General features: G+C 38.1%; 1 protein-coding gene across 2 annotated transcripts; it reads left to right on the forward strand.

Annotated features, from left to right (window-relative positions):
- Positions 1–1,246: 1,246 nt before the first annotated feature.
- Positions 1,247–25,799, forward strand: kansl1l (KAT8 regulatory NSL complex subunit 1-like). Of its 2 annotated transcripts, XM_030125834.1 has the most exons (17): positions 1,247–1,476; positions 2,953–3,940; positions 8,290–8,422; positions 8,571–8,723; positions 9,920–10,023; positions 10,426–10,597; positions 12,809–12,992; positions 14,859–14,990; positions 16,055–16,201; positions 17,672–17,674; positions 18,182–18,276; positions 18,416–18,528; positions 18,821–18,890; positions 18,978–19,090; positions 21,279–21,399; positions 24,118–24,331; positions 25,340–25,799. In XM_030125834.1, the coding sequence occupies exons 2-16, from the start codon at positions 2,970–2,972 to the stop codon at positions 24,304–24,306; spliced, it is 2,700 nt and encodes an 899-aa protein (XP_029981694.1). In that variant the 5' UTR covers positions 1,247–1,476; positions 2,953–2,969; the 3' UTR covers positions 24,307–24,331; positions 25,340–25,799. The 2 variants fall into 2 exon arrangements, with proteins under 2 accessions (XP_029981694.1, XP_029981696.1); XM_030125836.1 differs by lacking the exon at positions 17,672–17,674 and having other exon boundaries at positions 1,248–1,476.

Below are 25,799 nucleotides of genomic sequence, written 5' to 3' on the forward strand. Positions count from 1 at the left end.
ATGACCATCAACATGTTGCAACAGAAGTGAAATCCTGTAAATTTGCATAACTTGCATTTACCAACACAAAGTTCCTTTGGGGATTCACTTCTATTGATTTCTTATGCACAAAGACATAAATAAGACCTGTAAGCAAATTTTAGCTGATAGGTAATCTATATCTCATGTGCATTCAACTGGGTAACATTTATTGACAAAAAGGCCTATTTCAGTCTCTTTTTATTGCTACATATTATTTTATAAACACAGATGTATATGGTTTTACTTAACCCTCCGGTATCCGGGTGCGCCTTTTAGGCACACTTTGCACTACGTTTTAAAAAAACTTCATATTATTTTTCACAATTTAAATAAGGTTAGAATTCAAAAGTTGTTCATTTTTGCATGATCTTTAAAATTCTGGCCACCAACTAGAATTTGCACATTGTAAACAAAAGAAAATGATCAGACTAGCATCTGTCTCCCAAGTGTGCCTAAAACACACTATTCCTTCCATTTGATCTGTATGATTAGGGCTGACCTTGATTTACAAAAATAAAATAAAATCAGAGCAGAAAAATAAATCAATATATAATATTTAATAATTTGATTTATAGCTGTGCATTTTACGCACACTTGGTGACAGATGCTAGTATTTTTGAACATTTGACCTAGCGCCAAAAATAATAATGCAAATTAACCGATGTTGGAGTTAATCATTGACATATGCCAGGCTGCAAAAATCAAATAATATATGGTCCACTTTTTATGTAGTATATTGAAAAAAAAATTGTATGTGTGTGTTTTGTTTTGTTTTGTTTTTGCATCCAAAAAAAATGGTTTGTTTACATTACAAACACAGCATTTAAAGGGTTAAAAAATGTGACAGTTATTGAGTATTTGGTATTTTTATTTACAGCTCAAGTTGATGAAATAGAAAAAAAGTGTAAAAGAATTAAAAACAAACTATGATTTATTTTATTTTATTTTATTTTTTTAACATTATTCCACAAGTGTGCCAAAAAGGCACACTTGGTGCTTAGTAAGGGCCTTGCTGGACGGGATACCGGAGGGTTAAAAAGCCTCATGGGTGGGAGGATAATTATAAGATCCCATGATATATATGTAAGATCTGTTTTTTTCACTTATCATATTTCACATGGTAAGATCCTATAAGTGTTTAACAGACGCTGTATGCTGTAAATTCTGAGCTTGATTCGCGGACCCTGAAGGCACCATGGGCTCCTCCTCCTCAGATGTGTTTGGTGTCGGCAGTTGAAGGAGTGAAGGAGGCAAATGTCAGCAAAAAAAAAAAAAAACGACGGCAGACACAAACTGAGGACATTCTAGGCAAAAAATACGCTTAACTTCCATCAAACAGACCTGGATTTCTTCAATTTTCTTAACGTCAACAAAAGAAAAGACGTCTTCCGGTGAAATTCTGCCTTAAATCTCAGGAATAAGCGATGTTAAGTCATCGTTTTACCTCCTGATCAGGTAGGGGATTTCACATTGAACGTTATTTTTGACAGTTTCGTCCGTTATTTATTGTTTTTAATAGGATTTTTAGGTGGGTTTTCTGTTAAAACCTGCAGTTATTATCCCGGTTTTAACGTTTGGTTTGGTGCACGGTTCACGTACTGTTTGTGTACTAACTTGTAGTCAGCGTTACCTGGGTTTGGTAAAGGTAGATCTGTTCAGGTTTGTTAATGTTTGGCTATAATATGTTCCCCCCCCCCTAGATGTCAATCATTTTTAAAGATACAGAAATATGTGTTAAATCAATGAGGTGATCAAAACAATCACTAGACCGTTAATTTGTTATGTTAACTAGCATATTTGTACCTGGAGAAATGATCAACAAAATGTTCAATAAGGAGAAAAAAAAAGTTATTTGATGTATTTGTTAATATTTATATGTGGGATTTAAAAGTCTTCATTTAGGATCCTTTAACCATAAACTATAACTATCAGTCAATTTATCAATAAGTCAATCAATACCCTACAAAATAACAGAAGAAAATGATTAATATCCACACTACATGGTTGCCATTTATTTATTTATTTATTTATTTAGTATTGTACCACTGAAATGATCTATCTATCTATCTATCTGTCTGTCTGTCTGTCTGTCTGTCTGTCTGTCTGTCTGTCTATCTATCTATCTATCTATCTAATCGAGTTTTGCTTTCTGAAAATCATGAGAAATTCCTAAATCGCTAAGAAAAAGAAGATATTTGATGTATTTGATATTTGTATGTGGGATTTAAAAGTCTTCATTTAGGATCCTTTATCCATAAACTATAACTACTAGTCAATTAATCAGTAAGTCAAGCAATACCCTACAAAATAACAAATGAAAAAGATCAAGTTCCACACTACATGGTTGCCAATTATTTATTTATTTATTTAGTATTATACCACTAAAAGTATCTATCTATCTATCTATCTATCTATCTATCTATCTATCTATCTATCTATCTATCTATCTATCTATCTATCTGTCTGTCTGTCTGTCTGTCTGTCTGATCGAGGTTTGCTTTCTGAAAATCATGAGAAATTCCTAAATCGCTAAATCAAAGATTATTCCTCCAGACTACAAGGTTGCTTCTTATATTAGTTTTGTGTTTGGTTCACATAGCTATTAATTAATCAATTAAAAGCATAAATTGTACACGCTAAAGGGAAAAAAAAACGGGGAGATTAAATTTTTTTAGCCATCTCACTCAGCTCTCTTTGTAATTTTATCAATACTAAAACTACTGTTAACACATTGCATTTCTGTGTTTTTTTTTTTTTTTTAATTTCGCTATTATGTCATAATAATATAATTACAGTTCGTTTCTCTATAATGGCTTATTTTGCATCATCAGTGGAGGTTGACACACAACGTATGTTTGTGTTACCAGCCCATGTCAGATGAATGATGATACATGTCTGTAAAGTCTCCTCTCTGGCTGTGTCTATAATTAGTGCTTCTGAAACGGGGTATGGCTCCAGCCCTAACCAAAATCCTGAAAGATGGCCATGGGATCCACTTGTCCTCTCCTGCCTCAGATGGGAGAGTCATGGAACTGGATCCAACAGATGACCTGAACCTCCAGAAGATGTTGCTGAACCTGCCTGCATTCCCCTCTCTGGATTCCTATCTCCATTTGAACCCCCTGGACCTCCCTTCCAACACCGAGGTTTCTTCAGATCTACAGCCATGTGCCAGCCAGTGTGAGCTGCCGGTCCTCCCCAGGCCAGGTTCTCTACTCATGATCTGCAATAAAGGCCTGAGAGATTCTCATCAGGTGGCATCCATGTTCCCAGGTGTACCCGACATGTTTTTAGTCCCTGTTCCTGAGCACAATAGCCAAGAGGCTTGTTTGCTGCGTGGACACACTGCTGCTTTTCAATGTGAACCAGATGGTGGTGATGTGCATCAGTCCCTCCCTACTCTCTCAGCTATCTCTGTTCCGTATGCTCAAGGGGATTTGAAATCATCTTCTTTCTTTGCACCTTCATCGATGTCTATCCAGGAAACCCCAGCTCCTATGCACATGTTGGAGTGTGATCAGCTGGTACCTAGTGCTGTACTCGAGGGGAAGCTGTCCAGACAGGCAGGACTGCAGAACCGAGCTTGGACGCTACAGAGGAGACTGCAGATCCTGCTAGGAGAACATGCTTTGCTTCACTGCACCCAGCAGCTGCAGGGGCTGAAGAGACACTGTTGCAATGGAGGTGTACTTTTTGACTCCATTCCTGCTGGGGTACCGCTCTCACAGGTGGGCAATAAACACCACTATCCTTGGCTGGAAAACCTGCCTTCCTTCACGGAGCTTGAAAAGTTCGCCCAGTCCAGCCACGCAGTGCTCGGACGCCTGCAGGAGGCCTTGGACTCCGAGGCCACGGCCAGCAGCAGCTCAGACGAGGAGCTGGAGGACTTCAAGACCAGAGAAACCAAGGCCTCAACTATGTAAGTCCACTGCAAAGAAAAAATGAGACGTGCATCTGCAGGATATTATAGTCCTGAAGATTTCATTTGGTGTTATTTTTAGTTTTTCAGCTTGTATTTTGACTTCAGTTGTAACCAGGTTTAACTAGTTGTGGTTTAGTTTTTTTCAGATATTATGAGGAAAGTTTAGATTTTTAAAGCTGAAAAAGATGGGATAAACAAATGTATGACATGAGATGTTTATTATAATCTTAAGCAAAAATATCTTGTTCTTGTCCATTATGAACCACTGGGAAAAAAAAACAAAAAGAAAACACATTTTCCAATCAATTTTATATATTTTTTGTTTGTTTTTTTGCAGTTCATGTTCATTTTAGTGTCTTTTTTTAAAATTTCAGATGACAAAATATTTTTTTTCACTGCTACCTTTAGTTTTACTCTTTGCATATATAGTTTCACTGGGACACTCTCTTTCCACTCTTACTAAATGGACCATACAAGCATTAAAACTGCTGGATCTCTGCAAAGCTAAACTCGTATTTAACTTGGCCTTGAGCTTGAGTTTACAGTGTGGCGTCATGAGTGCAGGTTTTGTCCTCCCAGCTGTGGAGAGTGTGATGACATATTTTAGCAATGCACACACACTCTCCGTTACTTTTTCCAGCCTGCAGTCATAACAGATTCAACAGCTTTCCTTTACCCTTCAGGCTAGGAAATAAACAAGGATCTGCCAGCAAGCCTGCGAAAGGCTAGCCATTTTTGTGCCATCTCGCCTCAGCTCCTCCTTTCAGCTGTGAAAAAAAGAAAAGTGTGTGTGTCTGTGTGTGTGTGGTTGGGGTGCTATGGGGGGAATGCTGTTCTTGTGTCCTTCCTTAGAGGGAGTGGCAGTGTCCCAGAAGAAGGAAAAAGGCTTAAACAGATTGCACGTCATGTTTTCAGGGACGTGTTGGTGAAATATTAGTGTTTGTTTCCTTTATTACACAGTTGTCAGCAGAGAATTACAGAAAACACAGTGAGAACGATGGTGTTAAGTGCAATAAACAGAACCCATTTACAGAGGCAGAGGGTGTTTACTAGCACTGAGAAAAGAAATGTTGTTTGTGTTATGTGTTGTGTTCTATTTGTTTGCCAGCTCTAGTCGTTTTGTCCTCCCATAAGGAACAATGCTCAGTGCTCTGTGGTCCTTCAGTAAACCTTGCCTTAGGGAGATTTTTTTTTTTCTTTTTTTTTTTTAATGGCAGGTTCCTCCTTGAAGAGGATGTCAGTTCGCTGGAGAGCTCACGGGTCACTGCTCTCCTTTAGAAACAGTTCACCTTTAAATGCTTTAAGAATTCACTTGTAAACAGTTTGACTTCTATTCAGACACCCCGACAAGCTGTCATTGTTCATTTCCTTCCTTCTCGAGCAGCCGTCCTTTACATCTGTGGCTGCCGCTCATGTTCAGTTTTCAGTCTGGAATGCACAATAGTGGAGTGCTTGAGTGTTTGGCAGATTTTTAACACCCATACACACCCAAAATAAAAAAAAAAAAGCTGTGTCTCTGTGAGAGCCAAGACACCCTGGTTCAAGTAGGGGAATTTAGACCTGGAGCGACTTGCTGAGGCTGGCCTTTTCATTCAACCCAGATTTCCGTCTGATTGCTCATACTTTCTCTTTGTCGAGTACTGCTGTTGAGATGCCAGGAGCCACATTTTCTTTAGCAATGTCTTTATCGTCATTAAACATAGTGTATGTAATTTGAGGAATAGTGAACTTAAGAGTTCTCCGTGTGTTGCCTGTATTCGTGGGTCAAATGCTTACCAAATATTCCTGGAATTTTCTCATAATACAGTTGAAACGCTGCAGGGTAGTCAGGTATTCTTACCGTCTTTTGTGCGAGTGAGGAAGACAACTCCTTATTGCACAGTTTTTAGCTGAGGGTTAGCGTTGGATTAACAAATTACAGGTAATCTCTGTTCTTTTTCAGAGCAAAGTTGCCCTTCGTGTTGACCGTAAGCTGGTTGAAGTGAAGGTTGTCAGGTTTTGTTCTGCGTAACTGCTGTATTGTCTGGCCCTCGCTGTGTGTAGCTACACAGTGAGTGATTGGCCTAACCTTTCTCTGTCCTGTATCGCAGCGTTTGAAGTGGGGGAGTCCCTCCGTGTCCCAGCCAAGGTCCAAGAGCAGTGCCATAGCAACAATAGCAAAGTCAGCCAACCAAACACACACACACACACACACACACACACACACACACACACACACACACACACACACACACACACAGGGTAAATGCAAAAGGGCCCAGTGCCATGGAGACACACATACATACATCACACAGGTCTTTTATTCCATGGCCCAGATAAGCCTTTGTCCTTAAGCAAAATTCATCTCCACTCTCTGTTTGGACACTAAGCGTGGCTGCGTAACTAAAGTCTTGAAGTCACTAGCGCAAATAACGTGTGAACTGATAAATGGTTCAGTCTGTCCATGTCTGTCGCTCATTCTTAACTCACATATTCCTTCTGACTCTTATGTGTAACATTTTATATGTGTTTTTTTTTCCCAGTGGCCATGGTGGTGCATAGTAATTTGATTTTATGCTGCTTTCATGAGTAATTTTCAAAGAATTATGAAGATTAAAGTACCACAGCATAATTTTTTTTTTACATTCAGATTCAGGGTCAAATTGACTTTAATGATCTCTAGGGGAAATGAGTTTGTCCTTCAGCTCTTAGAAATTAAAGTAAAGTTAAAATAACCTCTGTAATTTTAGTTGGTTTTAGATCATTTCAGTTCATTATCAGAATAAGCTCATTAACTCACTTAAAGACTGTAATTTTCAGCTCCATGAAACATAGCTTTTGTGCTGACTTTCGCTTGTGCCGCATCATTTTCCAGCGTTTAAGGCTCAATATGTAACATTTGCATCCATTTACTTTGTGGTGAAGTTTGTGTTGGGGTCTTACTGCGCTAGGAGCCTGTTTTTTTGTGTCCATACTAAGCTAACGGTAGATAAAACTGCAGCTGTAGAGTAGCAGATAGAGTCTGTGAAGAACTTGGGAGTGAGCAGGATGATTTTTACAGAAAAAGTTACCAGAGTCCTCTACATAGACTGTTTTTACATGCACGGTAGTATCCTGGTTACCGCGTTTATCCTGGTTTTTATCTTATTTGGAATGTGGTGTTTACATGGAACGCAAAGGAATCTGAATACTTACAGCCCCGTATACATGATATATGCTAGCATCCCTGTTACTTATTACTGCTAAGCCTGTGATGTTTACAACATATTAATGCACACCTGTTAATTTAATCTTACATTTCAGTAGCTGTTGTATAACTTTGAAGTTATTATGACTGTAGAAAAGGAGGCCACTTCAGTTGTTAGCAGACTTAGCTCTATTAAATAAGCCATACTCTGTTAAATTTGTCGTACTGGTATTCATCTACTGTCAGCAACTTGAGATGAGATCAACGGGTAAGCATGCCTTCCTGTTTTTCTGTTACTGCCACCACATGGATGAGGATGACGAGAATGATGAAGATCTCAGCTGTCACTGATGGGAGATGGTTGTCATGATGGAGTTCAGTGACTGGTTTTAATATTAACTCATATAGTAATGTTTCTGTGGTGTTTCCACTGTGACCTCACTTTTCCTGTTCGTGTTGTTACTCTGACATTTAGGTGGTTCTTATGAATTTGAAAAGGTCAGCTTCTAATCTGCCAAGTGTGTTTCATTTTTTCATTACTTAGAGACAAAATATGGTCTCTGTTGCTGGGATCCAGTGTGGATACTACTGGAGTAGCAGTGTACTGTTGTACCCAGGTTTGTTGAAACAGGGATACAGTCTTATCCAGGTTATTGATATTGGGATATGATGCTCGCATGTCCAAATAAAAAGACAGGATACTTCCAAAACCTATAGGTGAATAAGTGCGTGTAAACATAGTCATAAAATCAGTGTCTGTTTTAATGGATGCAGGCAGTCAAGTCATCTCCAGCACAAACTTCACATAGTCACATGACCATATGCAAATCTTCCATTTTATTCTTTTATTTGTTAAAATGATGGAGGTGTTTTTCAGATGAAGCTCTGAAATACCCTGTGGGCTGAATTTTTCACATGAAATTCTTAGAGAAGTTTGCAAAATATTACAAAAGGGTAAATATGGTTGTATTTTTTGCAGAATTACTGCCACTAATAAACATTGGAAGCAGATAGTTGGTATTTGCCCTAAACATGCAAGATATAAAATTTAACATATTTCCTCTCATCACACTTAATGTGGGTCTAAAGGTTTTATAGAAAGTAGTCTAGTATTAGGATACTGATACTTGTCCTGGGTCTATGTCCTCTCTTGTTACCCCCCTGCCTGTCCTGCCAACAGCTGTGAGAGGCGTTGGCTGGAGGAAAGAGCTGAGCTGGGCAGCAGATGGAGCTGGTTGCAGCTGCGTTTGGCGGAGCTGGACGGGAGGATACAACAGCTGGGGGAGCTCCACAAGCACCTTCGCTCCACCAAGGTAGGGACAGGTGCAAGGTGTTAACCAACCGCCATTCTCTGAGGGCCTTTTGTCAGATTGTGGTATATTTGACCAGGTCTGTGTGTAAAGATAACATGTTTGCAATAATAAACCAGTAGCTCACTGTGTGTTGTCTGTTTGGTCTTAGGGTGGTGTGGTGCTCGCTGAGTCTCAGCCAATGACTGACAGGCAGATTCAGCAGACGTTGCTGAAGGAAATGGCATGGTTATCCTGCACACCCCTGGATGCTGACAGTGAACCCTGCAGCCCAACACGCCTTCTCCACAACATCGAGAGACAGGTATGAAGAAGCAGCAGGCACACACAGCCCTGGGCATGCAATTAATGAGAAGCCGAAATGTTATTTTAGACATCCTTCTGTTTAATATGTGTAACCACATCACATACTAATCTTATTCCTAATTTGTACTTGCCTTTTAGTTGTTGAGTATATCCAGTCAGGACCGTAAGAATTTGGAGAGTGACACACATTTTGTAATTCCCTCTATACACCACAACAGTGAATCTGAAATGACGCGATCAAGATGTGACTGTGGGCTTTCAGCTTTGATTCAAGCGTTTCAGTAAAAATATTGCATTAACCATTTTGGAATTACAACTAGAGCTGCACAATATATCGTTTGAGCATTGTCATCGTGATGTACATGTGTGCAATAGTCACATTGCAGTAATGTAGGAGACAAATGAACTCAGCGTGTTCTCATCTAATTCCAAGGATACCTGACACACACTACACGCAGCGATTCACCAATCACAATAGTTTTTAATCAGTTTGCCGAAGCAGACCACGCCCATGCACATGGAATGGGTCGCTGGTAACAACATTAAAAAATGAGCAACGAACAAGAGAAAATCAACAAAAACAAAGACTTGGTGCCAAAAAGAAAAGCAACGTCAGTTTTGTAGAATTCTTTCAGCTACAAGAAGGATGACACTGAAACACGTGTTCTGTGTCGATAATGCCTTGCACCTGTTGCGACAAGGATAGGTAACACAACTAATTTGTATGACTGTTTATGTCACCACCACACAGCTATTATATCCTCCTGAGGATTTTTTTCATATTGGAGGGTTAAAAAAAATGGCTCTGTCAGTTTTTTCCAATATCATGCAGCCTTAACTGCAACCATTAAACAATGTAGGCAAAGCAGAACAATTTGTACCAGACAAAATGACACAATTTGGGTGGACCTGACTAATTCTGAATGTAATATGAGAAAGGCCTGTCGAAATGGTCATTTTCTATTGAGTCAGTCATTTATTTAATCTTCAGAAAGTGTGCTGTATTCTGATATGCATCGTTATCTGGATATTAAATAATATTTTTATTAATCATCTGGATATGATATTTGCATCATGTGGCACAAAACCTTATCTTTGGTCTTTCTCATGTGACTTTCTGAGAGCTTCTAGGCTTTTTTAATGTATTTCACTCTTCAGTTGAAATGCATGGTGTCTCTGATGTCTTTGTTGCAGAGTGCTCAGCTCAGCGAGATTGTCAACAGTCTCATGCTCCCTCTGAACTTTTCACCGCTTTCAAAACAACCAGACACTTGGAAAGGCAAGAGAGGCTTCAATAGGTAGAGGATATACACCCACCCACCCACACACACACATACACATACACACATTAACAGAAGTTATAGTTAAAATGAGGTAAAATACAAAAAAAAATAGGTTAGTCCATGTTTTATTTTAGTTTAGTCCTGGGCTCAAGGCTAATTTATCTATGCTCCGTCTTTGAAATCTAACCCACTGGAACACCCACCATCTGGCCCAACTTGAATCACCCCTTCATTGCCTTTTTTACTCGGAAGATGAAAGCCATGTGAAAAAGAAAAAAAAAAAAAATAAAGGACTGGTGCTTTTTATGCATGTAAGACGAGGTTAGAAGCCAGTGTTGTTTTGTTGCTGATAGTTTTTTTTTTTGTGAGTGCTTCTCTGATCGCATCTGCTGAACCTCTCTGTCCTGTCGTCTGCAGAGGTCACACAGAAGTGGAGGATGTTGGACTTGGGAGCTCTAAGAGGAGGAAGTTTGGGGCAAGAAGGCAGCAGCTCCTCAAAGCCGCTGCGTCTTGCGTCTGTGCCCGTACCCGACCCCTGGTGACCTACCACAAACCCAAACTGTTCAGGTTTAACGCCTGCAGAGCAAAGGTAAACCATACACAGTCCCATCGACAGCCCTGTGTGGTCATCTTATAACGTTCACGTCTGAACCTGAGCATGTAAATGTATTTGAGGATTTGCATACACATCTCAGAGCGGGATTTATACGGTTCTATTTGCACTATATCCAGTTAGTGTAATTACTGATTTGCGTGTTCCAGTTCTTTGCCCTTGAAGCAAATCAGTTTCCACCCAGGCTTATGTTAGCCTCTGTTTAGATTCGTGGACTGTTCACAAAAAACAAAACCTTTGCTTTATTGTTGCACAGTTAACCTGAATCTGTATAATGCTGCATGAACAGCTAATTTTTAGAGGTGAAATTGTGGCTCGTGCATTTGGAGTACCAGATTCTGTTTGCAATCTAAATTAATTTATTTACAAGTATTCCTGGGAGGTGCAGCTTCAAAGTAGCTGCTCCTCGGGCGTCAGATGTCGAATGTCACTGAAATAGCTCCCCGAATTAAACAGGAATTAATGCTGCAATCCTGACACCTGCTCCTAATGAAAACATAATGTCTCCTGGATTGGATTCAGATCGACAAATACGTGCGATTGTCTTAAATCTCAGGTGCCATTTTTATCGCTGCACAAACAAATGTTTGGTAACGATGCTTTAAAGGGCTGTGGGAAATATCAATACAAGGGTATTGAACTGGAGAATTACAATAGAGCTGGATAATATCATCACAAATGTTATCATGACTACATGTTTTGATGTGTTGATAATTGTCAAAATAAATGCAGAAGCACATTTAAAAGCTCAGAAGAAATACAGAAGCAGACCATTCAAAATAAATATAACAGCAGACCCACACTGGACACCGAAGTAGAATATCTAATTCTCGTGCAATTTTTTTATGAGTTAGAATTCTATTTTCTAAGATGTGTGAAATACTTATTTATATCATAAACAGAGACACTCAAGAAAATGGAAGTGATTAAATGTAAGTGTCTGCTGGGGTGTATTATGCCTGGATAGCAGACTCTACAGGGATTTAAATAAAACTGCGTGTCCTAAGACCTCGAACTTTGAGATTTTGACCCGAGGATGTATAGGTGACCAGGGCAGATTGTGGTCAATGTTGATCTACTTGTCATGATTTATCATCAAATTATGATACAAACATAATCACAAACAAACACAGAGATATTTGCATGGGTTATGGTGAAATATGAAAATATTACATTTGGTGAAACAACAAAAACAATGAAACATTTAGTGTTTTAAGGTAACAATATGAAATTAAAATAAACCCCTATGATAGAGTAATATTGCTGTACCGATAATTATTATGTTGTACAATTATATTATGGTAATTATCATTCAGCTTTAAATGACTGCCTGTCTTTACTCTCCTTTGGAGCTTTTCATTGTCCTTTAGTCCATATTTTTCCATTTGAGTTGGCATCAGCTGTAGCTGCAGGTATTATGTTTTCACATTTTCTCTTCTAATACAAGTATTTTTAGGCTAATTATGATGAAATTTAAGTAAATACTATGTAAAATAGGATAAATTATGAATGAATGAAGTTGCATTTCATATACGAAAGGTCAAAGATACTAACTTCACTTCCTGGCTGTTACTCAGGAATATAAGATCAGTATTATTATACTGGTCTATCAGTGTACGTCTGTGCTGATGATGTGTGTGAGACGTCCAGATCTTAGAATTTGTGGCTTTTTTGCAACAACATCTCAAGATCATTGGTTTTGCTGATATTACATTTCAGGCCAAGTGTAAAGTTACTCACTGGAAATTAGAGTTAACTTGCTGAAACTGCTGAAAATGACCAGTGGCAAACTTAGCGACTGGCTGGGTAACACATCTTCACTAAAGTTTTGATGTGTAACACTACGGCTGATTGATTGGACACAGTGGAGCACGAATCAGTGTTAATTCTGACTGGAAGCTGTGAGTCAGAGTTCCTTATCTTTCTGCCTGTTTATGGACTGAACGCTCATATTCAAACTAGCATCGAACCCGGAGTTACTATTATAAGAAGCAGTACTGAGCCAAAGCTGGCGTGATATTTCTAGATGTCAGAAGCAGACTTCAACAACGAGTTTATTTTAAGACGTGCTTGAACAGAGATCAGCTTCTTTTACCCCTACACAAAACATAAACACAAGCTCTGTATCACCACTTGTTAACATGTTAAGTGGTTTGTGTTGTAACTTCTTTCCTTCTTGTATTTCAGAGCTCAGAGAGAAGCACATCCATCCACTCATCTCTCATCTCATCACCGTCATCATCTTCCTGCTCACGTTGTTTCTCTTGTAACCCCGTGGCGCCATGCTCCAATCTGGACTGCAGCTCCAGCAGGACCCTGCCCTCCAGGACTCCCAGCTCAACACCTCACCATGTGGTGTTTCCTTTGTCTGGTAGGAGAAATGTACACATAGCTGCATAGTTTAGAAAGTAGAAATGTTCATTAGTACCTTAAGATGCTTGAAAAAACAAGTTTTAGAGTTATATTTTCCGATGCTGTCTTCTGAAATGTTATTATTGATGTTGTCTGGGAAAGTTGATGGATCTGTATCATAATCTGATCTGATCTGAGTCACAGTTTTGCTCAACTTTTGATGTGTAATGTTTTTTTTTTTTGCTGCTGTGAGTGGATACAGTGCATTTTTGCCTATTTTTAACCAATTTTATTCCAATATTTAGACAGTAGTTAGAAGAATCACGAAATAATTGCACTCACTGATGAAGTAAACACCATGCAACTACACTTACACTGAGGTACTGCAGCTCATCATTTCTCTGACAGTTCCCATTGTTCACATGGGTTCATAATCTGTAGCAGCTGTTAATTGTTGACTGTCAGACATTCTATGATTGATTGGGGCAGTACACTAGTTGTCAGTATACACTGTATAAACAAAAGGATATCGCAGTGCTGTTTTCTCCCACTGGGAAAGTATGAAGCCAAAATTAGATGGTCATGGGAGCTGCCCTGTTGCATAACTGACAAAATATAGAGTCAGAGTCTGCCCATTTGAGACCGTGGATGATATGTGCACAGAACTGATTGGTTCCTCGCTACATATCTGAGAGAATCTTACCACAGCTGGTCGTTACAGGTGTTAACCCTATAACGCCAAACATACCATATTTGATACATGAGTTTTGAAGCCCACTACATGATCATTGTGATATATTTTTTCTTGAAAAACCTGATGTATACAATTAGATACATGCAATATGCAATGGGTAATCCACCAGGGGGAGGAATTCGTTCACCAGAGGCCTTTCCAGTGACACTACAAGATTGTCATTAATGAGGAAGGAGGCAGAACTTTGGCAATTTTGAAAAGGAATTACCAGTTTGTTTGACATGTTTGTGTTATATTATGTTTTTGTTTGTTCAAAAATAATAATATTTGAGCATTGAGACCCGACGTATCAAATATGATAAAATATTTAAACTCATACATGGAAATTGATGTTTGAAAAAAAATTTTTTTGGTTGTTCAGAAGGACCAATAAAGGCTCCAGTTTCAAAGAACTGGAATTTTCTGTCAATGATTTAATGGTTCAGGCTTTACAGGGTTAATAATCCATATTCATAGCATCAAATTATTTATTCAAACAAACTGATAAGAAAAATAACAATTTGAACACCTGATGACATTTACCTAAAAAGTCTGAAATCACCTTTGGGAACAATTTAATGGATGTGTACAATGGGTTTTAATTTTATTTAAAGACTCACTCGATAACATGAAGGAGGTGGGGTTTATAACCTTTACTGCAGCGAGCCACCAGGGGGAAATTGACATGTTTTGGCCTCAGAAATGATTTATTGGTTTTCATTCGTCATTACTTTATTTCCTCAGTGGCAGCAAAAACATGTTAAACTCCTGCAGGTTACATTGGACTAACAAACTACTTTTACTGTGGATGAACACTTAAGAATCACCATTAACACACTTTAAGAAACCCACAGGATTTTCAACCTTTACACTACGAATTATCTGTAATGCAGCACCAAATGGTCTAATTACAGTAGTACTCTGGCCATGTAAAATGAACAAAACTGGAGTAGGAGCATTTGAACAGTACTTTCACTGATTTATTTAATCCTGCAATATATGCGATTCAACATGAAAAATCAAGATCATCCATAATATAAGATAATCAGATCACCCCGCCCTAATGTTGCATTAAGAGAAGACTTATTTTCTCAAACAGCTGTGCCTGTGCTTAACATAATTGCTGAACATGTTTTTTTTTCTTCCTCCCAGTCATTCCACAGTGCAGTCACTTCAACAAAGTCCCAGCCAGGGAAACATGGTCTCAGATACCTCTGGTTATTAACACCCAACCGCTGAGGTCTGGACATTACAGCAGATACAGCCCCACGCCCCTGCACAACAGTAAGGACTACATACAGTATGATACAGTACATACACTGTCCTGTTACATTGGATTTACTTTTATTTACATGTTTGAGCTGCAATAAAATCTCTCATCAGTCACTAATGAAGACAGCATTAAACAGGGACATATTATATTATCGTTAACCCTTTTAATATGTTTTTTTAAGACACAGTGGGATAAAATGTCAGTAATTAGTATTAAATTAACAAATCATTAATAATTTATTCATTCATATATTCATTTACTGTAAGCACTTAATCCCCTGTAGGGTCGTGGTGGGTCTGGGGCTTATCCCAGCAGGCATAGCACCACAACAAAAATGACAACATCTGTTATTTGTACATACTTTAAATATAGTATTCTCTTAAATGACACACTTTGATTTGTTGGTTCTAAAAAGAATGTAAAAGTAAGTACCATTAACTGACAGTTTAGCATATTTACACATTCCATGACCTTAAAGAGTGAGAAATGAGTGTGAAATAAAATGGCTGCTTTAAAGTCTACCACTGTGTCGGCTTGTTATCTCCCTGCGGACCGACATAATTGGTTCTTTGCTCATCCCATTTCCCACTGGGTGTGTATGAGGCTTCCAGCTGAGAGGGAGATAGAAATGAAATCACATGGCATTTCACCAGTGGCATTGTGTGTCTTGTCACATTAGACGGTGCTAATGATTTTTTATTTAGAAACCTCTGCTCTTACATGTCTTTGGCATTTTCACCACTGTTTCACCGCTGTTCACAGTGGAGGCTAATGATCCAGATAAAAACTGAAACTATGATTGGTTGGGAGTAGATGTTTGTTTATCCTGGGGTGGTGGATTTTTAGGGCAGATTAGAACATGATGTAAGCACCACACACCCTTCATGATTTCCTGCCTCATTTTCCTTTGTCTGCTGATAAAACATTTTGACATTTGATAAAACATCTGGAAGAGGAACAGACTCCTCCAATTGTGAAGGAAATGGAAGACAGTTATGTGCTTGTTCTTATCGTTCTGATTACAAAATGATGTTTGGGTTCTTGGGTTTTTTTAAATCTGTGTGTGTCATTATAGGCCACAAATACAAGCAGCATGCGCGTCCCCATGAAAATAGAGTTCTGGGTCCGTCACCCATCAGGCTGTTGGGCTCGGCTCAGAGTCAACACAGGAAAGCATATCAGAGGAAAAGGAAGAGGAGACGCATTCACAGGCTGATGGGAGGTGTGTGTTTGTGTTTGTGTGTGTATGTATATGTACGTTCTTGTTGCAAGTGAAATATGTTGAAACTTAGTGGCTTCATCTGACACTATTACAATTTTGCTGTTTTGCTGAGTTTTTAGTGACAAGTGAACAGTTACTCACAGAAAAAAAAATTGAAATGTTGGCAAAAACGTGTTCAAAATATTTTTTTCCATATTTAGCACCATGTGCTCAAAGAAATTAAAAATCTGTGACATGCATTTTGCAGGGAAACATGGATCAAATCAGAAATCTTCAAAAGTCTTATCAACCCTTTAAAACCATTTGTATCATATTTGCTACACCAGGTTGTGAGACCTCTATCTTATCAACATTAAGCACTTTCCTTAAGAACTTATTGTATGTGACCTGATATGTGTTTTCTGCCCCCTGGTGGATTATCATCCCACTGCAGCCAATAGAAAGGCTTTTTTCCCCCCTTTTCAGTATGGCCGTTATCGTTAAATCATCCAGTACACATTTTGTTGGACAGTCTCTGGTAATTTTCAAAAAGTTTGGGAGGAAACTAAAGGAAAATCACCACGACATCGGAAACAACAGTTAAAACAAGAAACCCCAAGGAAACACAGTGTTTAAACAAAAAAGTTCAAACCATCTATTTTTATAGTGAGTCGGTCTCACTCACTGCTCTGTGTTTTACCCACCATTCCACAGGTGGCGGGGGGTGAACTGAGCATGCTCAGATGTCTATGGAAAAAACAAGGTGTATTCTATTAGCACAATTGGAAGTTTTTCCTACTGAGCAAATGGTGGAATTTACATGAATATTTAAAATAAATCATACATTCAGAATGCTCACCGCAGACACGTCAGGGGTCAAAGGGTTTATGAAAATCTGTAAAAAAATGATGAAAATCTGCAAAATTATGAACTTTTGGGTTCATTCCACTTTAGTCATTTTGATGTTTACTGGAGAAAGCACTCTTATTTAGCGATTAAAAATCTGCATACTAAATTATTGGCTAAATAAACCTTTTATGTGTATGCAAGTGCATTACAAAGGCAAAGCAGTGGCAAAAAATAACGGTTTAAAAACATTTTACACATTGTTTGACCCACCAGTAAAAACAGCTACATACAGGTTGATTCTCCTGTCAGTTCCTCTGACCACAGTGTTTATGAAGATCTGGAGTTGGTCCCTTAGCCCCTTCAGTAGCACCTCACTGCTCCTGATGTGTGTTATGTGCTAATGCTAATTGCTAATACTAATCCTAGGTGCCGTGTGTAATAAGATGGGTAATGTGTGGAGTCCGAATTTCCTTACAAGGATAATACACTGAGTTAACCCTTAATACTTCTTTCTTTCTTGAGTGGTTAGTGGACTGAAGACTACTAACCCTCTTTTCCAACACTCCCCACTATTACCATATTGCAATGATACTCCTTTACAGTTTCCAGGCTTGCTGTCCAAAGATTATATACAAAAATCAGATGGTGTGTGTGATTAAATTCTGTTAACATTGAATCTAATAAAACTGCCGGTTGGAAAAGGTATCCTAACAATGACTGAAAGCTGAAAAGAGTGGGTTAGATAAGGACAATGCATTATAATTTACTTAAACAAAGGAAAATAAAAAAAACCAAACAAACAAACATGTAAATCTTGCATGTTTTAAACAATGCTTATAGACTTACAATATTTGAGGACTTTTGAGTTAAGATTTCAGAGTTTCACGGTGCACTGGATGCATCATATGACTGTGTCTGTCAAACGGAGACACAGACAGCAGCAGGATGTCAGCAAATGACTCAAGGTTACAGTGTGACAGGGGTCAAGTAAAATATTGCCAACAGGTTTCAGCACATTTACTCAATGTGTGCTTACGGTAAAGTTTGAATTACCTCTTGTCATTAAACGTTTTGCTATATCCTTTAATGTATGATATACCTGTATATGATATCATGGCCATTATAACAAAATATTAATATGATTACGTCTAGATGATGATGACGTCTCATATTGTGACCCAGAGGACAGTTCAGATGAAGTACTGGAGGAGAGCTACACACCAGCCTCAAAAAAGCAGGCCTCACAGGTAACATGTGAAGCTTTCAGGATTATTATCTTAACTGTGAGAAATCTGATTAGAAACAAAGCTGAGTCAGATAATATTTATTTGTGTGTATGTTATCTTAGTGGAAATTGTAATGCCTTGTTCTTCGGTTCCTTTTCAGGGCTCTGTTCGCAGACGTCAGGGACAGAACATGTTCAATATCAACAACGTTGTCATCCCCATGTCACTGACTAAAGTAGAGAAGCTGCAATACAAAGATATCCTCACACCCAGGTATGAGGAAAACTCTGAAACCAACGTTCTAATTGTATGATGTCCACAGAACAGATCTTGCAGTTTTGCTCCTAATTTTGTGTCAGGATTCTATGAAGACCTACAGAAGTGAAAAACTGATGCGCAATAATGCTTACAGTCAGTTAGCTGTCATTTAAACTGCTTCATCTTTTTTAACCTGATTTTTTTTCCCCCAGTTTTTAGGCTATTTGATACACATCTGGTATGCGCTTTTACTTCCCATCACTGCTGTCAGTCACTTTAAATGTTATTTATGTCACTTTTTCTGCAGCTGGCGAGTTGTTGACACCCAATTTCTTGTGAGAACTGAAGCAGAGATAGATGAGGACAAGGACGAGCAGGTAGTGTCTCATCTTTTTATGCAAAACCGATTTATTCGTATGTGTTAAGTCAGTGTCATCCTTATCTCTATGTGTTGATGTGTGCAGGTAGAGATTGTCACTGACGAAGTCTTTGCTCAGAGACATCTAGCTTTGGAGCAGAAAGAGAAAAGGCGTTGGCCTTTCTGGGGAAAGAGAAAAGGCTGCAGGCATCCTACAAGGTAAAGACACCGCCTGAATACAGGTACTGGTATATATCAGCTGACAAAGTGTTTCCACCTGGAAATTCCCCTTGTGGGACTAATAAAGGCATATCTTATCTTATCTGAACAGAAAATGTAAAAGGTGGAAAAGAAAAGCACATCCATCAGCTGAGTTGAAACATCAGTAGTGTTCATCAGTATTTGATATTTACTAGTATGTAATTATTGCAGACACTAAAGACATTTGATCTATAGGCCTAGACGCAGATTTAAACAATGATCCAAAGCTGGTAATTAAAGTTAGTATTGTTACAAATGCAGGCACTTTTGTCTTGTATTTTGCCATTGACACCATGTGCCCTCAGTCTACTCGTGGCAGAGGTTTTCACAGGGTGGCATCAGAGCATGGTAGGTGGGAATATATGTAAACGGATGCAGCAAAAAATCATCAAAAATACTTGATTTGTTATTATATAATGCCCTGTTGCAAACACTACTAAGTGTTGTTAGAAACAAGACCAGTCCTAAAACGACAAAAAAAAGTGTAACTCTTAAGTATTAATAGAAAAATGAAAATATTCCAGTTTTGCTGTGTAAAATATCGCAGTTAATGGCCTTTAAGATGTAGTGGAGCAGAAGAACAAAGCATTTCTAAATCATTTTTGGCAAATTTATTGTTTGCTTCCATGGATTAAAAAGCTTGTAGACATGGTGGTGGTTTGTTTTTACAATTACAGCTTTAAGAACACAACAGTTAGGGGGGGTGAATTCTACAGTGGGGACAATGTACCTTACACACTCCCCATTACTGGCAAAAAACCCCGCCTAAGTTCAGTTTAAGCATCAGAACAACCAAATTAATGGCTTAGAATTAATTCCTTCCCATGTGCATTGCATTGTTGCGTTGTTGTTGTTGTTGGGATCCTGGTAAATTACTGTGGGAGATTACACAGGTCCCAGTAGAATACTATGCATGAGCTCTGCAGATACGGTGTGTTTCAATATTTAGGAGCAAATGGAAAGTGATAAATAGATGCAGCAGGAAACTCCTTAATATACAAACCATTCACATAAAATTAGTACTTTATCACTTTGCATTATACTTTAGAAAACCTGATCTTAACACTTTCAGTGCCATGGGCCGATTAAATCGGCTGTACGAATACAACCTTTAAAGTGCCACGGGCCGATCAGATCAGCTTTGGAGAACACGCCACATTTGTGTACAAACAAACCATCCACCCCCATTTCTTTCTCACATTTCGATGACGTTCTTTCTGTGTCCCCCTTTTGAGACCAATCAGATGGGAATTTGAGGTCACGCGACCGAATAATATTTTTATTTCTTTTTAATGTTTCTTATTCTCCGGTGTTTCATCAGAGGGAGCCCTCCATGCCGGGGGGCGGCTGTGGACTCCGGGGGCTGTGGCGCCTTCTCTCACTGGGGTCCGCTCCTTTCTGGTGGGTGGGGGTCCCAGTTGGCCCTCTGCCACTAGTTGGGATGCGGGGCTGTGTTGCTGGTGCCTGGTCGCCGGGGTCGGCGGCTGCATCCTGGTGCGGATGGCTCCTTGAGACAGCGCCTCCTAAATTGATGTTTTACTTTTACTTGTACATTTTTGTTCTGGTCTACCCGTGCTCAGTCAGTCTTCTTAAGTATGTGTGAGCTTGTGGGTTTGCATGTATATGTGTGTGTGTGTGTGTGTGTGTGTGTGTGTGTGTGTGTGGTGGGTGAGTGGGTGGGTGTGGGTGGGGGGCGGTACTGATTTTTAAACTGATATGTAAAGCACTTTGTGCTACAGTTTTTAATGTATGAAAAGTGCTATATAAATAAAGATTATTATTATTATTATTATTATTATTATTATTATGAATTATGCAAATTATGATCAATAATGAATCGGCTGCGTCCGGTGTGTTTTGAATCTAATTAGCAATCCGTCGGATGTTACCGAGCGGTTTCCTGCAGGATTCTTCAAATATAAAAACGATGAGAAATACTGAAAAACGGCCAAAATCTGTGGCACTTTTAAGGCTTATTAGCCCCTTAACTGTCTGGCACCGAAAGAGTTAAAAAAAAACCCATTAAATCACAATCTATAAACCTAGTATTTGTAGATGGTGTTAAGACCTCCCTACTGTACAAGGTGACATGTTAGAAGTGTTTCCCAGTAAAGTTTTGCGAGGTTTGTTTGTTTTCCCATTCCAGATCTGGCAGCAGGTTGTCAGGCAGTGGGGGTGGGATGTGCACATCAGGCGAGGAAAGCTCTGTGGAGTGGAGTTGTGCTCAGCTGGATCCTGATGAGCAGCCAAGCTCTGAGGAATGTTTGGTAAGATCAAAGTGAAACAGCTGGAAACCTCAGTATCCAAAACAAACTGAGAATATCACAGAATGCTGATTCAGGTGCAAATCATGCTGAGTCAATGTCATTTCCCATAAACCTTTGTGTTATGATGTCATGCAAACCATGTCTCCTTTCTCTGTTTAACACAGTGTAAACACAAGCACGAGAAAGTACACTGAATTTCCCCCTGGATTTTTTGCGATTTTTTTTTTTTTTTTTTTTTTAAATAATGCTGCTAGTTTTGAGAATATTCTAGCAAAGTTCATCACAGTGGCCTCTGTTGGTAATAGGAATCATTTTGTCCAAACAAAATACAACACTTCTACTTGCAAACTACCATCTCCTTCTGGAATGCAATCATAAATATCAGTATGTGTGGATAAGGTTGGACTTGGTCAAGACTCATGAGGATTATTCAAAAAGAACAAAAAATGTATTTAACTGGTTAAGTCCTATGTTTCCAGTCGGGATTATTTCAATGTAACAAAACAATGGAAACTTCACTCATATAAAATCAAGTTATGATCAGAAAACAGCAAAGGATGGACAGAATTCATAATCATTTCATAATGTAAACTATTTTGTCCAAACAAAATACTTTTACTTGCAAACTGCCATCTCCTCCTGGAATAAATAAGTAAAGTAAACATAAGCAAGTAACTTGATGGTGGATTTTTACATATAAGGCCAAAAATATTTCCATGATAAGAATTTCCAAATCAGTTGATGATGATCATTATCACAAACAACTTCCAGTCATTGTTTCCTACAGGTTTAAAGGCTGATTTTTTTCTATCCTGATTGAAAAGTTTCAGAAGAACTGGATGATTATCTGTGGTTTTAATCTAATCTTATTGTCAGGAAATCACACAGTGTAAAGGTCGACCAGATCAGTATCAGAATTTGTAAAATTAGAATTATGAAAAAATAAAATTAAGTAACAACAAAACATAGAAACATGACTGAGTCTGCTAAGATAAAAGTGATATTGTGATCATGTGAATTATCAGAATATTACTATCAAAATAATCATAGCCACAAGGAAAACAATATAATAGAAAATGGATGTATTTATGTATTCATTTTTAATTTTATTTTTTTATTTCGAATATATATAAGAAAAACAAGTTAAAAAAAAAAAAAAAAACATTCAAAATGAAGTACAGGATGAAGGATGGGATGAAGTACACCCCATGTCAGTTCCAAGTCAGTTTCTCAAAGCACCTTATCAAATCTTACACGTCAAAACACAAAAAATATTATACATATCAAAAATAAACTCAGTCCATTTCGTAACTGCAGAGTTTCAAATGTATCTCAATCAATTCATATACTGGAAATTATAGTTAGTTATACCTACGTGAAGCATATAAATGTGCAATTTCAGTCTAATTTTTTGCCTGATGTATGTTTATTTATTTTCTAGTCAACTCTAGTTTGTGTTTTTTGTGCTCTATAAGACACAGGTAAGATGCACGAGAGCAAAAACTGGTTACAGAACAGTCCAAACCATCTCCCAGTCGCATTGTGTGAATTTCCCATTTGAAACCCTCGATGAATCCTTGAACCCACACAGACACTCGTGTCTGATCTGCTGCCATTGACGACGCCCTGATTGCAGTGCTTTCTTCCACTTGGCTCGGATTGGAAAAGAAATGAGTCGCTATCAAAGCAGAGTGTCCCAATCAACCTTCTCCAGGCCACGCACATATCTTCCATTACACTGTTTCTGTTGTCCCTGTGCACTCCAGCAGTCATGCAAACCCTGATTAGAGCACAGCCGTTGTATAGAATAATCATGTGTTAATGCTATGAACACCTCTGACACAGCTTTCATAATCTGAACTCAGTAGATGTCTGATATGGGAATAAGAATTACTAAAAGTGATTTGTTAATTCTGTATGCATTCAATGAGTTTCAAAGGCACATGTGTCAAACATACAGCCCAAGGGCCAAAACCAGCCCGCCAAAGGGTCCAGTCTGACCCATGGGATGAATTTTGGAAATGCAAAAATTACACTGAAGGTATTAACAATCGATGGTGTTAAAATCATTATATTTCTGTAGTCACATATGAGCCAATACGATCTAAAGTGGATCAGACCAGTAAAATACTATCATGATTAACTATGCAAAATGTCAACTCCAAATGTTTCCCTTTGTTTTAGTGTAAAAAGTAAAATTCCATAAAAATGTGGCCATTCATAAACTATCCTTTCACACAAAATGTGAATAATCTGAACAAATACAAACAACCTGAAATGTTTTATGAGAAATAAGTGCAATTTAACCAATATTCTACTTGTTACTTTATTTTATAGATCCACTGTCATCTGTAAGTTTTAATGCACATGTGTAAATGATAAACAGAGCCAAAATATTGTTCAAATTGCATTTATTTTTTGTAAGAAATTTCAGGTTCATGTTATTCACATTTTTAAGGAAACTTTAGAGATGTAAACACTTTCATAAGGGAATTTTACTTTTTTTGACTGTTATTTAACTGGTCCAGCCCACTTCAGGTCATATTGGGATGAAATTGGCCTTTGAGCTAAACTGAATTTGACACCCCTGCTCTAAGGGCTGGTTTTCATTTTGATCCACACATACAGGACACTGTTATAAAATATTTTATTCAGTGTAGTAAATAAACCTTTCAAACATGGATCAAATGAACACCAGACCTCTTTGTCCTCCATCAGCCTCAAGCCCCCTGGGAGCCACGAGTGTTTCCCTTAAATGACGATGAGGAGCAGCTCCTCCTGTCTGAAGAAAAAACTCCAGATCGTATTTCTACCTCCTCTTCATCAAAGAACTTCAACTTCCATCTCTCAACACCTCAGTCATCTGGCGCCACACCGCCCTCTGGTGGACAAACCAACGGCAGCTGAGGAAGCAGTGCCTTGTCTCTTACATGTGAGCAATTTCATTGTTTATATTGTTTGTTTGGAAGTATTCCTTTCCATTTCTGTTTTTTTTTTTTTTGTTTTTTTTTTTTCAAATTTTGTATAATTTGTTTGTGTCTTATGTGATATGGAGACAATGTTTGCGTCTTCTGGTTGTGCCTCAATGCCACCAAATTTTGGTAAAAACACGAACAGTGGTTAACCCTTTATAGGGCACCCATTGAAATACTCTGAAATCAAAATTTCAACCGTAGTGTGTTATTGGACATCGTCATCTACCTCCTTGTCGGTTGGCGTGACAACAGTCTCCCTCTTCTTGCCATAAAACATCCGAGCAGCCCTGGCTAAAAAGTAAACACATGCAATAAAACAACTGTTATAAGGTCATAAACTGACAAAAATCACTCATATTCACTGTTTACAGCCTTGACTATAATACTCTTTTTTTCTGAAATAAAATCCCATGGGGCAAAACTGAAGGGGCGGGACTTCATGTCCTCATTCCGGTCTTAACAAGTTACTGATTAGCATAAATTTAACTCATTACTTTTTCCTTTCGATGCATTATTAATTCATTACGCTGTGAGTGATTGACTCTGGCCATACTTATTTAATTAGGTATGTATTCGGTTATTATTCATTCTTTAATTTGTTTCATTTATGAATTAATTAATTTGTGCCGTTGTTCATTCATGCATTAATTCATCCATTAATCCAGGTTCGTATTTGATCTTTTGTTACTCTCTTTGATGCATTCATCTTTCTGTTAAGTCATTCACTGAACTGGCTCCTAATCTTGATGTCTGGGGTCATTTTTTTTCATCACGTATCTCTGTTAATTAATATAATTACTCATTAAAACTCAATCAAGAGCATACATGTCAGTAAGTGAGGGTGAGAGGCATGTGTCATGGGGTTTTAACACATTAGAGCTCCTGACACCTAATAACATTGTTTTGATGTATCATGACTGTATATTTTTATAATAATAATAATAATACTGTTTATTTTTTTTCAGATCCCCTTAAATGTTTGGGACCATGAAGAGAAAAATCTGTCCTGGAAATCCTAATACAAATACTTCCATTCCATGAGTATGACGTTTTTAATATTATTAGTCTTATTACTGAGCAGAAGTGTATATATTTGAGATTATTATATGTTATTACGTTGTGTCACAATAGTTATAACAGACTACTGTAGCTCCTGCAACACTTTCAGGTTTTACTGTACGAGAGGTACTACTGTACGTTCAGAAATACACACCAGCGCAACCCTGTTATCGTCTCAGGAATGTGTAATATTTACAGTCTCCATGTTATATTTATTTCCAGTTGTACACAAAAGCCTGTATAGAAAAACTTCAGAATATATATGTAATCTTTATTTTATTTACTTGTGCTGTCTCTTAGCTTTTTGTATGTTGCCATTTGTGTTTATATTTTTATTACAAATTGCATTTTATTATATTAAACATA

The sequence above is a fragment of the Sphaeramia orbicularis genome, chromosome 21 (genome assembly GCF_902148855.1).
Source record: "Sphaeramia orbicularis chromosome 21, fSphaOr1.1, whole genome shotgun sequence".
Classification (NCBI taxonomy): Eukaryota; Metazoa; Chordata; class Actinopteri; order Kurtiformes; family Apogonidae; genus Sphaeramia; species Sphaeramia orbicularis.

What these genes read in the sequence shown, in the direction of transcription:
- kansl1l (XM_030125834.1), top strand. Translation starts at nt 2,970, where the DNA reads ATGGCTCCAGCCCTAACCAAAATCCTGAAAGATGGCCATGGGATCCAC. An exon ending in TCCACAACATCGAGAGACAG is followed by an intron (nt 8,724 to 9,919) that starts GTATGAAGAAGC and finishes TCTTTGTTGCAG; the next exon opens with AGTGCTCAGCTCAGCGAGAT. An exon ending in CCCCACGCCCCTGCACAACA is followed by an intron (nt 14,991 to 16,054) that starts GTAAGGACTACA and finishes GTGTCATTATAG; the next exon opens with GCCACAAATACAAGCAGCAT.